The following is a 12,566-nucleotide window of genomic DNA, read 5'->3' as shown; positions in this document are numbered from 1 at the left end:
AGTAGAAACAAGTACTCAGAGCAGAAATCTGACTGCTCAAGTTATCATTCATCACAACCTCAAGAAGAGACTGAGATAGCATAGATGTTCTTGTTCTAGCTCATTTGAAATTACTTTGTCACTGTAACATGAGTATATTTTTGCCCAACACGTGTTCTGTATCTATTGTTTGTCTTTGTATAAGTCAATCCCCTTTAATGATTTGTTAAGTAACAGCTTCTACAGCTTTATTTTTCTTTTATGATCTGTTCTTTTGTACTACGGGTTTACCTGATGGCTGCTGTTTTGTTGTTGTTTGTCAAAAGCACCTCTATTGTCCCTTTGGTGACAATAAAAGTTCTCTCATTTTGAAAGCAAAGGTAAGAAAAGCTGAGGGGTTTTATTATGCCAAGTTTAGACAAACACAATATCAGCTCGATAATGGCCCAACTTGAGAGATGTAGGGCCCTCGGCGAGAGGCAAGACAATTCTTCCCACTATTCTCACCTCACAGCATACTGAGAAATAGACTCACTTTTTTTCTACCTTTCCCTGCCCTATAAAACAACGTCTGCAATGTTGAAATGCAAATTACTATCCCAGATGCTAATATACATGGAAAAGTAAAAGATAAGCTGATGAAATTAGGATCACGCTGTTCTCTTCAGACAGCCCACAGCTATTCTTTACTTTCTGTTTTTCAATTTTAAGGCAGCCAATACTTGCCTTGAACATCATTCTTTATTTACTCTTTTGGTGAAATAAGTCGGTTTACACCCCTGCTCCAAGACATAGTCATGCCTGGATAAAGTTCACTTAGTTGGGGACCAAAGTAACTGCATCATGTCTCACAGGCAAAAATTTGTAACACATAATTTTAAATATTATAGTTATTTAATATCTGTTATAGTCAGAATATCCGATAGTTTGGTTCTATAGCACCGGTAGCATAAATAGTGCAGAGAAACACAAGTAATTTTAGGGTACTTCATGTTGCAAGTTAAAGATCCTACAATATTAGAGAGAGCCAAGCACTTTGTTACTGTGGAAAGGAAAATTTCCTTTGAACAGGAAGGAAGAGAAGACAGAAAAGGAGCATAGATATATAAACAATCAAGACAAAGCAGGAACAGACAAAAGTTAGTGACATGCAGTAATGGCAAACAAAAGCACAGCATGCACAGAGTGAAAACAGCCATGTGACGGAGAAATGTTCAGTGCATCACGGAAAATCCCCACACCTAAGGGATGGTTCAGGGTCACCTGACCCAGCCCCAACTATAAACCTTATCAAAAAGGAAAGTTTTAAGGCTAATCTTAAAAAGTAAGAGGGTGCCTCTCTCCTAAACTTAAACTGGGAAGAAGGGCCTGAAGGTTCTGCCTCACATTCTCCTTTTAGAAATGTTTTGAAATACAAGTAAGCCTGCAGTCTGACACAGAAGACTGCAGGCTGAGATACTCAGTAAGATACATAATTTGTAAGTGACTTTAATTCAATTTTGCATTTAACAGAAAGGAAATTAGCTACATATTACAGCCCTCATATTAGGTACACCAGAGTAGTGAGTTTCAGAGATGCACAAGTGCTTTTTCTAGCACCTGTCAGTACTCTCGCTGTGGCATTGTGGATCCAATTAAGGAGTTTTAAGGAGCATTTTCGAACAACCAAATGATAAGGTATTACAATATTCCAGGCTGCACATAGCAAATGAACAACAAACAGGATGTACCCAATTTTGACAAAAATCACATAATGACAGAAACGAATCCAAGAAATTTTGCACAATGTGCAGGTTAAAGGAAACACTCTGTTCACAAATGTTGAAGTAAGTACTGAAATTTGTACGGTCAAATACGATGACTGAATGTTGTCTGAATTTACAGGCATGAAACTGCACATAATCCAGGCTGTTATGTTTTAAGACATGCCTAAGGATTTGTGCTGTTCTGTGAAGTGAGCCATAATGATAAAGGCTTTATATTCACCACATCAAGAATTTCATTTGTAGTGTCAGTTCTTCAGCATTTTTACTCAGTGACTATTGTGCAGTATTAGAGTCTGCTTTATATTATGCTGAGATTCCTCCTAATGGAAAAATCTAACAGAATTTGAGGAGAATTAATGGCAAACTGAAAGCTTAATCATTTGAACACAGAAAAAGATGACTCTGCACTATCTTCAGGTCACAAATGCAAGAAAGGGATGAGAGAGAAGGCAGACCAGGATGAACAAAAGAGCAGTTATCAAAAGCACTTGGGAGTACTTCTGGAACACTCTGAAATATTTCTTGTGATAAAGGCAAATTCTTGTAGACATTAAATTGCCTGGTATGTTAAAGTGTTTCACCTCTTAGTTATAGTAAAAGGCAAACCTGCTCCACAGTCCCAGCTGTGGGTGATAAAACTGGCATGATGCAACAAAATGGAATTTAAACTGCAGTTTTCCAACTGATATTTGTTTTGAAAGGTACATTTTTATTAGAATAATAATAATTATTCTCATTATGAGCACGTTAGCTTGGAAACTAAAAGTGAGAAAAGTTTGTACACGTCACAGGTGTTGCATTTTATCTTTATATCAAAGCACATGAACAAACCAGGACAATAGAAACTCCTTCAAACAGATTTCTGACGAGATGAAAAACAAAAAACAAAAAGAGAATGGCTCATTTATGATCAGTTAAAAGTAGCGCTGTGCTGACTCGCACTGTTGAAAGGAGCAGCTGTTCTGGGTGATTCAGAAAAAAGCTTTTGAAACAACTTTAAATGACTCCAGTCAACACGGAGCCTTTGAAAATAAGTTATTATGGCCCTGCCTGATAATGTTGTGCTAAGCAAATGTTTATCGTAAAACAAAATGTTTGCTTGCTCATATTTGTGCTGCGAGTTAAATGAAAAGATTGATAGCACTTGCTGTGATTAATGAGATGCTACTGGCAGCAAATGTTTTACTCAGCTTAATGTTAAGAATGAAAATTAAAAGAAAGCAGCCAGCACCAGTCTCTATTAAGGTACCGTAACAAAGATGCCTCTTGGTGACCATCCCCAGGCAGCCTCTGCATCTGCTGAGCTGAGCTGTCCTCGTACACCTTGAAAATAACAACACCTACATTAGAAAGCTGTTGCTCTCAGCTCTATATTCAATGCTGCCACACTGATTAGCATTCTGAGCTTGAGTGCTATTCCCTGGAATTGGTTATTGGTCTTCCTTACAAACAGACCGCACACACTTTGGGTTGGCAATCACATCTTCCCCACTCAACAGCCCCCGCGGTTTAGGTGCTCAGTTACCTCCTGTTCACGCTGCACATCAATGACTGCATGCCCAGACATGGAGAGAACACTGGGAAGTTTGCAGAAAGCATCATCATCATCAGTGATCTTTCTGTGTGATGCTGCTTAACATCAACAAAACTAAACAGGCAATCGATAAAAGGCAAAAACGGTGAAGCTGAGATGGACAGTTTTAGATTCTTGGGAATTAATTTCACAGAAAACTTGTCATGTGATCATACATCTCCACCCTGGTCGGGAAAACTCAGAATAGATAGATCATAATAGATAGAAATAGAAATTATGGGTTTTATATTATATCCGTCTGCTAGGATTGGCTGGTTAAAATCTTTATCTTAACAAGCATAAATATATACTGGAGTCTGTAACACATAACAGTGTGGGTTTAGTATTGATAGTGTTTTCTGATTTGTTTCAAATGAGCAAATATATCTCTTTTAAAATCAATATATAATATACCAGCTGCACAGATTAACTAATGAGGGACTTGTTTCAATAGGGTGAATTCATATACAGCTGTGACCCTCGTGACAATGGAGGATTAGAGTGCAGACAGCCAGGATCGCCATCTGTTATGTGAAGGCATCGGGCTTTCCCAGTGAGAGGAATTGAAATCAGCACAACAAAGGAAATCTCCAAACCTTGGCCCTTAGCTCTGCACTTCTTCTTTTTGGCTTCCATCATTAGAATAGAGGCGATATTGGCGATAACATCCAGACTGTGTGCATATGTGTTCAGGGATGAGGTACATGCTGCAGAGAAAGAAGGAAACAAAGACGTGCAGCACAGGATGAATTATTAATGAGCAGTTAGAAGTGCTAACCATCTGTGTCATAAGATACACAAATTGCTTGAGATGAAAATGTCAGATTGGTTGTTTTTTTTTCTCGTGTTCCACCCTTCTTCAGGTTCAGACACGCTCACTCTTGTGTCTCCTCCACAACGAGGGCATTCATTGAACAGGAGTCCTAATGTCTCTGACCCTAATGTCCCAAACACTCAGCTGATAGTAGACACTGCGGGAAAGTTGAGCCATACATTGATGTTTCCAAACATTAGCTGAGACTGACATTGAAGATTCAAAACATGACTTTGTATTTACACCATATAGTTCCAGGGTGTCTCCTCAATGTCTGCAAGCTTGTGCGGACCATTTTAGATGTGTTTACATACCTTTTGTTTTGGGGTTAATGAGACTTTATGGCAAATCTAAGCAGACTAGAGTGAAGTATAGTTTAAAGGAATAGTTCAAAATTTTTAGAATGAAACATAAATTAATGTTAAACTTATTATGAAGTTATAAATCCAAGGCAGTTTGATTTGGGACAACCTTCAATATACCTAACAGTATATCTGACCATTGTATTTATAATTTTTGCATTGCCCCCATAATTCTTTTATTTTTATTTTTTGTGCTTTAATCATATGGTTGTCACTACTTAACACCGTATGCTTAAATAATCAGATTAATTTATTATTCATTTAATTATCTGGTTTGAAACAAATGCAAATTCTCAAATTCTAATGACTATTTTTCTACTAGACTGGGCTCATCAGGCCGACATCAACGCCATGCATATTTAAACACTCTGAGATGAGAGTGATTTCAAAGATATCACTGTCAGCCGTGTGGGTTGTCAATTTTGATATATGTAAAGATCAGACATCAAAAATCCATTCCCTGACCTTTTTTGCATTTTTCCACTCTCTGCATTTTCATTGTACCCCACTCTCTGAATTAATTGGTTCATTAGTGAAGGCAATTAGGAGCAGAGGGTGCGAGGACAAACTCTGATGTCCTTTTAGATGTATACAAAATCATTCATCCAGCAGGTGTGAGAGCTTCCAAGCACATCTGTCATGGTCCCTTTAAAACGCTGAGCTGAGCATCTGAGACTCGCTGTGTGAAAGAGCAGCCTCCGATATGTGAACCTAAGGAAGATTTATTGAAAACAAAAGTTGAAAACTGATGGGTGTTCTACCACTTTTCCACTTTAGTGCTCAATATTTTCAGAAACTAAGGTAGAATATTTATTGATATGTACTGACGCACTTGTTCCTCTACCTACTAATGTCACTCCACTACATGTCATATGTAAATTCTGTACCTACTTAAGGTACTGAGAGAGTAGTGTTTAAGATTTTGTTTACTAGATATTAATATACTGTATAACAGTATTCTGCTGTAAGGAGAGTCCTATTGTGTAATCACAGTCTACTGGTTTGAAATTTTAAGAAAGGGCTGCTATTTATCTTAGTGCATACTTCACACCATGTATTTTTACATACCCTAATGGCAGTCTGAAGTCAGTACTCTTGCTTACAATCGGTGCTTTAGCATTTGTTCTGAACACATATTTTGCAATTACTTATTTATTTAGTGCTTTTTTAGAAAGAAAACTCCAGTAGATTTTCTACTTGCTTTTGAAAACATTACTCTAAACTGTTTTTGGTAACTGTGGCACTTTACCAATCTATATTCTTCTGTCCTATCTGGCTATTTTGTAATACCTTCAGAATTTAAAGGTGTTAAAACAAAGGCTTATACAGAAGTTGAAATGGTGTCTGTTTGATACTTTGCATAAAATACATTAATTATAGCGGATTCTCAAAAACTAATAAGGTTTATTTTGAAGGTTGTTGTTTTTTAAGACAATGAGTGATGTGAAAGTGAAAACCGAAATACTAGTACGGTAGGCTGTACGTGAACATAGGAGGTGGTTTGTTTTTTCTGTGTTTAGGACGCGTCCGCCTGCGAGACCCAGAATGCTCCGCGCCGAGCAAAGATGGAAGAACCCAGCAGCTGCGGGAGAACAATGTTTTGGCTCTAGATATTAAAAAACGGACAGCTGAGGGTAAACCACGCGAGCCAAAGCAGCAGGGTCATGGTCCTGCACCGGTAAGATAAATTTATAAAATCCAACTTTGGTTACAGGGTCGGCGGGAGCTGTGTTTGAACTCCTCGTACGGGACAGACAACAAAGCGGAGCGCAGCAACGTTACCGCTAGTTAGCGGCTAAGTTAGCCGTCTCGGCTAGTCGGGCGAGCATCATTGTTCGCTGGGGTTGTGTGGGCCGTTTGTTATGGGTCATGCCCGTGTTGTCGCTCCCATCGTTTACAATCGGTTAACTGTCCGGGAAACAAAGCCAACATTTAAAGAAGCCCCTCAATAATAGCACACGATGTAAGTTGTAGTCATTTATTTCATCTTCCGACTCAAAACAGCTTTTGTCCTTGATCATTTCTCCACCTCACAGATTTAGGTTGGCTTGTGTGTACCTCTGTGGTGATACCTGCCTCTAATTCAAATATTCAAACCCAGCGTTAAGAAAAAAGTACTTAACTAACTTTGTTCAGATGCTTTGAAAGAAATGTCTCTCTTCGTATTACAGTCGTTTTCCCATTCGTATTCGCATCATTCGGCGTTTTTCTCATCGTAAATCTGCTTGCTGTTATTGCATGGCGATATTAATTATTGCCTGCTCCTGCATCACAAAGAAGGGCCCCGCAAGAGTCGTTAGCCAGATGGTTAGCCAGGGAGCTAATTTCATAGAAGACGAACGGTAGTTTTCCTAAATGTCCATATGGGAGCACACAGTTTATCTGCTTTAGCGCATTAAAAAAACCCATAGTTAAGTACTTCGACTAAGTTTGATTTACTTATTTATTTATTTTATTTACAAAGTTGGATTTTTGCTAGCTGAGTTGGTTATTTCTGCTAGCGTACCCCAAGAGGCTGCAGGCAGAAAGCACTCGCGGAGTGGTGAGAGACATGTTCAACATATAATTGTATTTTTGTCCGGTTGTATTATTATCCTGGGAATCATAATGTAAACAGACATCTTAGCAAATATTGGTAAAATTAGATTTGGATGTAAATAATGACGTTTTAACTCCTGATCTTGTTCAGATGCGTGCATTTGGCTCCAGCCTGAGTATGTTTACATGCACACTAATATCTTGGTTATGTGTTAGATGTAAACATCCCATTCTGGTTTCAGAAACTGGAAATACTACCTGGAGCTCTCTGTGATGGAACTTGCTTTGTGGTCTAGTACACGGTGGGTCAGATAATAAACGGGTCCTGTGTTCATGCATTATCCTCACTATGATCAAAACTGGCATACTAGCATGTGCTCGGATCTGTTCCCCTTGGTTGCTGTTGTTTATGTAGCAGCCACGTAATTACACCATCAGCCTTTCTAATACAGCCCGTGTGAGCTCTCGTTGATAAGCTCATTCAAATAGGATGACTGGGTCAGACAGCACCATCAAACAGATTAACATACAAGTTCAATCCTGTCCCCACTTCTCATGTTGTGACCAGAACAGCTCTGGGTGTCACCTTTTTGTCCTGTAAAATATCGAGCACGCACACAGTAATTGGGAAAAGAATTTTGCACAGTGTACCACCAGCTTATTTGCACTTGTCATTGTTCGAGACTGTAGCCTTTTGTTGACCCACAAATCGTCACTTTAATCCGACTAAGCGTCTAGTTGTGAGATCAGAGACCGTGACACCGATTCCTGTAGGCTAAGCTTAACCGGCTCCATAACTGTTGTCTATTGACTATTATTTGTATGTCCTCACATCCTGATAGCTAGTTATAGTTATCCTTTAAAGTTTATTGTGATTATGTAATATTATAGTCCTGCTGTCATTCTTTTCCTCACAGGATCACATTGATTTTCACCACATAGTTTTCCTGCCCGCCAGCCTTCACCATGAGCATCATTCAAGACAAACTAGGGAATGAATTTCTGCGCTGCAACGGGAGCATGGACTCCAGTTTTGGAGCAGGCATGATTATGTTCAGCCATCTCCCACCTGTCACCAGCTTCACACGGCTGGCTGCCCATTCCGTAATGCAGGACCTTCCACCTCAAGAAATGATCCTGAAGAAGGAGCGTGACTCCCCTGATTGCACCATGGACAACCAGGCTGGCAGCCTGGGATGTGCAGGTGTGGGAGACTATGTTCACACTATAGGTATCAAGCAGGAGAAGCTGACAGAGCACGATTATCGCTTGCCTCTCTACCCTGGTGGCCTGGTAAAGAGCACAGAGCTGCTGGAGGTGAATGTTGGTAACAACCAAGATTTATTGGTGCACGATCTCAACATGGGCAGTGTAAGTATTTCTGAGAGGATTGCAGACTGTGATTCATTTCTAGCAGTTTTGTAAGTGAGTCATACATGTGTATGATTTTTTAAAAGTTGAATTTCTTCCCATTATCAGGTTATAGATACAAATATTTTAAAAAGTCATTTAATTTATTAAAGTAATCAATGGTTTTTCTTGAAGCATTTTTGAGCCTTCGCTGGACAAAACAAGAGAACAATCACTTGCGTTATTTTCTGAACTTATTCCCCCGAATGTACCAAAACAAAGATTTGCAATAACATTTAGAAATATTGAATTTTACACCATATATAACAAAGAAATTGAGCATAAAATCCTTAATTGTTTGTGTTCTAATCATAAGTTGGGCGTTAAATCTATTGACGGCATGAAATGCAAAGTAGTTTCTCTTTCTGGTTAGAAGGGTGACGTCATCCAGCCTCGGCATGAATGAGAACGTCGTGGCGAGGACACAGCTGTCTTGTTTGAGCACGTGCTTCATTTCAGATCTCCTTTGTGTTCATTCAGATACAAATATACACATCCATGTTCTCCTAACAATAGCAAGCCGTCAGAGTTCGCCAGTGTTGTTTATGGAAAAACAGCCAATTATTGTCTTCATTGAGCAGCATTCATTTAAAATTGATGTTTAACATTTTTTGTTACACAACATTGGGAGCCTTTAGAATCCACAGATTTTCATAGCAAGTTGCAGTAAAAGAGTGTTTTATAAATGTAATACTTTAAAAAAAAAAAAAAAAAGAAATTGCTTAATAATTATCATAAGATAGTGAAAAATATTTACATTTTACCAGATGTTTTTTTCCTTTTCTGGTAATAAACCAATGCCTACAAAATGTTGTCTTTTAAATACTCCATAGTCTAGACAAAATTGGACCCTTTTTATTTTGGTTGGACTTTCCCCAGATTGACCTAAAGACTGGGCTGATTTGAAAACAGCAGGTGCACCCACATTTGTCCCGTCAGCCTCCATATGGCAGTGAGGAGAGTAGTGTGCTTACTGGGAAAGAAATTGCAGGGCAGGAAGGCAAACAAATAGAAGAAAAGGCACTCATTTTCCTGTTCTCTGAATTAATGCCATTCGTTGCAGTGAAGTTTACTAAGAAGTTGTCATTTTGAATGTTTAGTTTGCAAAGTGTGCAGTTTCGTAAGAATAGTAGATGAAAAGTGGTGAGTTAGAGGCTGCTAAACCATAAAAGAACAATAAATTCTGCCCACTAGAACCACATCTTGCGCAATCACTTTCCAAGAGACAATTACAAGAGATTGTCCAAGCGTTTTGTTTGTTTGCATAAGCAGCAAACGTGGATCTGTTTGCGTGATAGTTTGAGACTGCAGGCCTTTAACCTTCAATCAAGTGATTTTTCTTGTCATGGCTCGCTCTCACGGCCCTCTCCCTCTCCTATTGTCATCCTCACAGCTGCCAAGTCAGTTAGAAAAGGAGCCCACTGGGAAAAAAGGTCGAAGGTCAAATGGTGATGGACAGGAGGGTAAACCAAGAAAGAAGAGAAGTGACGCAAAGGTTTGTCTTGTATTTATAAAACTGAATGCAACCATATTTTAGTTAGTCCTCATCACATCAATAATTATCACAAAGAACATACAAGTGTGCTAATTTGCTTTTGGCAGAAACAAAAAAAAAAAGAATGTCGGGGGGGGTGCATAAAAAAATGATTGGCACAAAGTATTTTGTCTATTTCAATCAACTTTAATCAAAGCAATGCAAAGTGAAGTAATACAATCACTTTACATTTAATACAGTTTTGTTACTGGACCAGAGATTTCAATGTATTTACAAACATCTGTTTCATTTCAATTCTGTTGTGAGTTACATGGAGCTTTAAGTGCAAGTTGAGTTTAATGTTGAAAAAATAGATTATGCATTTTGAGTTAGAAGATTTTACCAATTGCAAAAAAGTGCAATATTTTTCAGACAGTGATATTTTAGATACATTCTGTAGAGAATGTATCTAGAGAAAGATGGCTAATTGTTACCCATCCCCCTCTCTCTTGTATTGTTCTATAGCAGTCAGTGATGCTGAATGCAGATGGAGGTAACCTGTCTCCAGGATCCAGGCCTCACATGTGTGAACATTGCAATGCATCCTTCAGAAGCTCCTATCATCTACGCAGACACGTTCTCATTCACACAGGTATTGTAGTGTGTCGATTTCACCACAGTGCTTAGATTTTTCTGCTCTGTGCATTTCCTTGTGGGTTATCTCAGTGGTTAGCACAATAAATACAAGGAAGGAAATGATGATGTCATTTGGCAGATGCTGCATTGGCCCATGCATCGTAGCTTATTGCTTTTCTACTGTAATATTATCTTCAAATAGTTCTTTGTCCAGTATTTACTAAGTGCTTTGGATTAATCAAATCTATTGAATTTGCTTCATTTAATAGGCAAGGCAAGGCAAGTTTATTTGTATAGCACAATTCAACAACAAGGTGATTCAAAGTGCTTTACAGAGACATTAGAAACAAGAACAAATAAAAAGCATGATTTAAAATTGAATAAAACAAGCAAATAAACTAACTAATTAACAAACAAACAAACAAACAAACAACAGTATATAAAATCAAAACAGATAAAATCAGAACAGTAGATAAAATCAGTAGTTAAATGTAAGTTTTGAAATTTAAGCTTAAAGTGTGGATTTGGTGCTTTATTCAAATGCAGCTGAGAACAGGTGAGTCTTCAACCTGGATTTAAATAAACTGAGTGTTTCAGCTGATCTGAGGCTTTCTGGGAGTTTGTTCCAGGTATAAGGAGCATAAAAGCTGAATGCAGCTTCTCCGTGTCTGGTTCTAACTCTGGGACCTGATAAAAGACCGGATCCAGATGACCTGAGGGATCTGGATGGTTCATACTGGGTCAGGAGGTCATTGATGTATTTTGGTCCTAAACCATTCAGAGCTTTATAGGCCAGCATCAGAACTTTAAAGTCTATCCTCTGACGGACAGGCAGCCAGTGTAAGGACCTCAGAGCTGGACTGATGTGGTCCACTTTTTTGGTCTTAGTGAGGACTCGAGCAGCAGAGTTCTGAATGAGCTGTAGTTGTCTGACTGATTTTTTAGGTAGACCTGTAAAGATGCTGTTACAGTAATCAAGCCTACTAAAGATGAATGCATGGACTAGTTTTTCCAGGTCCTGTTGAGACATCAGATCTTTTATCCTTGATATATTCTTGAGGTGATAGTAAGCTGACTTTGTTATTGTCTTAATGTGTTTTTCTAAGTTTAGGTCTGCATCCATCACTACACCCAAATTTCTCGCCTGGTTTGTGGTTTTTAGATGTATAGATTGAAGTTCTCTGGTGACCTGTAATCGTTTTTCTTTGGCGCCAAAGACTATTACCTCAGTTTTGTTTTTGTTTAGCTGGAGAAAATTGTGGCACAACCAGTCATTGATTTCCTCAATGCATTTACCAAGAGCCTGTACAGGGCCTCGGTCTCCTGGTGACATTGTGATATATATTTGTGTCATCTGCATAGCTGTGATAGTTTATTTTGTTGTTGTTTATAATCTGTGCCAGTGGGAGCATGTAGATGTTAAACAGAAGGGGTCCCAAGATGGAACCTTGGGGAACTCCACATGTGATACTTGTCTGCTCAGATGTGAAGTTACCTATTGATACAAAGTATTTCCTGTTTTCTACGTATGTTTTGAACCAGTTTAGTACAGTTCCTGAAAGACCTGTCCAGTTCTCCAGTCGTTTGAGTAATATGTTGTGGTCAACTGTATCAAATGCTGCACTGAGATCCAGTAAAACTAGGACTGACATTTTTCCACTGTCTGTATTCAGACATATGTCATTAAACACTTTGGTCAGAGCGGTTTCAGTGCTGTGGTTCTGTCTAAAACCTGACTGGAAGGCATCGTAGCAATTATTCTGTTTTAAGAAGTAACTGAGCTGTTGAGAAACTGCTTTTTCAATGATCTTACTTAAAAACGGGAGATTTGAGATCGGCCTGTAGTTGTTCATTTGTGTCTTGTCAAGATTGTCCTTTTTCAGTATAGGTTTGATTACAGCAGTTTTTAGTGATTCTGGAAACACACCTGATAATAAAGAAAAGTTGACGATCTGTAACAGGTCTGACTCTAAAGTCTTTGAGACCTTTTTGAAAAAACTTGTTGGCAGGACAT

The 12,566-nt window shown here is 38.6% G+C and overlaps 1 protein-coding gene across 6 annotated transcripts in view; it reads left to right on the top strand.

Annotated features, from left to right (window-relative positions):
* The window catches only part of znf281a (zinc finger protein 281a), a 156,784-nt gene that overhangs the window by 138,173 nt on the left and 6,045 nt on the right, over positions 1 to 12,566 (top strand). For 4 of the 6 annotated variants that reach the window (XM_082529038.1, XM_082529036.1, XM_082529037.1 and 1 more), the window contains exons 3-6: positions 6,015 to 6,172; positions 7,950 to 8,403; positions 9,836 to 9,937; positions 10,442 to 10,568. In XM_082529038.1, coding sequence (XP_082385164.1) covers positions 7,999 to 8,403; positions 9,836 to 9,937; positions 10,442 to 10,568 — 634 coding nt within the window. In that variant the 5' untranslated portion in view covers positions 6,015 to 6,172; positions 7,950 to 7,998. Of the gene's footprint in view, positions 1 to 6,014; positions 6,173 to 6,236; positions 6,458 to 7,949; positions 8,404 to 9,835; positions 9,938 to 10,441; positions 10,569 to 12,566 lie in introns of those variants that run through there. The other 2 variants (XM_082529040.1, XM_082529039.1) reach the window with 2 other exon arrangements.

The sequence above is a fragment of the Aulonocara stuartgranti genome (genome assembly GCF_965226115.1).
Source record: "Aulonocara stuartgranti genome assembly, chromosome: 4".
Taxonomy (NCBI): domain Eukaryota; kingdom Metazoa; phylum Chordata; class Actinopteri; order Cichliformes; family Cichlidae; genus Aulonocara; species Aulonocara stuartgranti.
The sequence above is the reverse complement of the archived record's forward strand: the minus strand, read 5'-3'. Positions and strand labels throughout refer to the sequence as shown.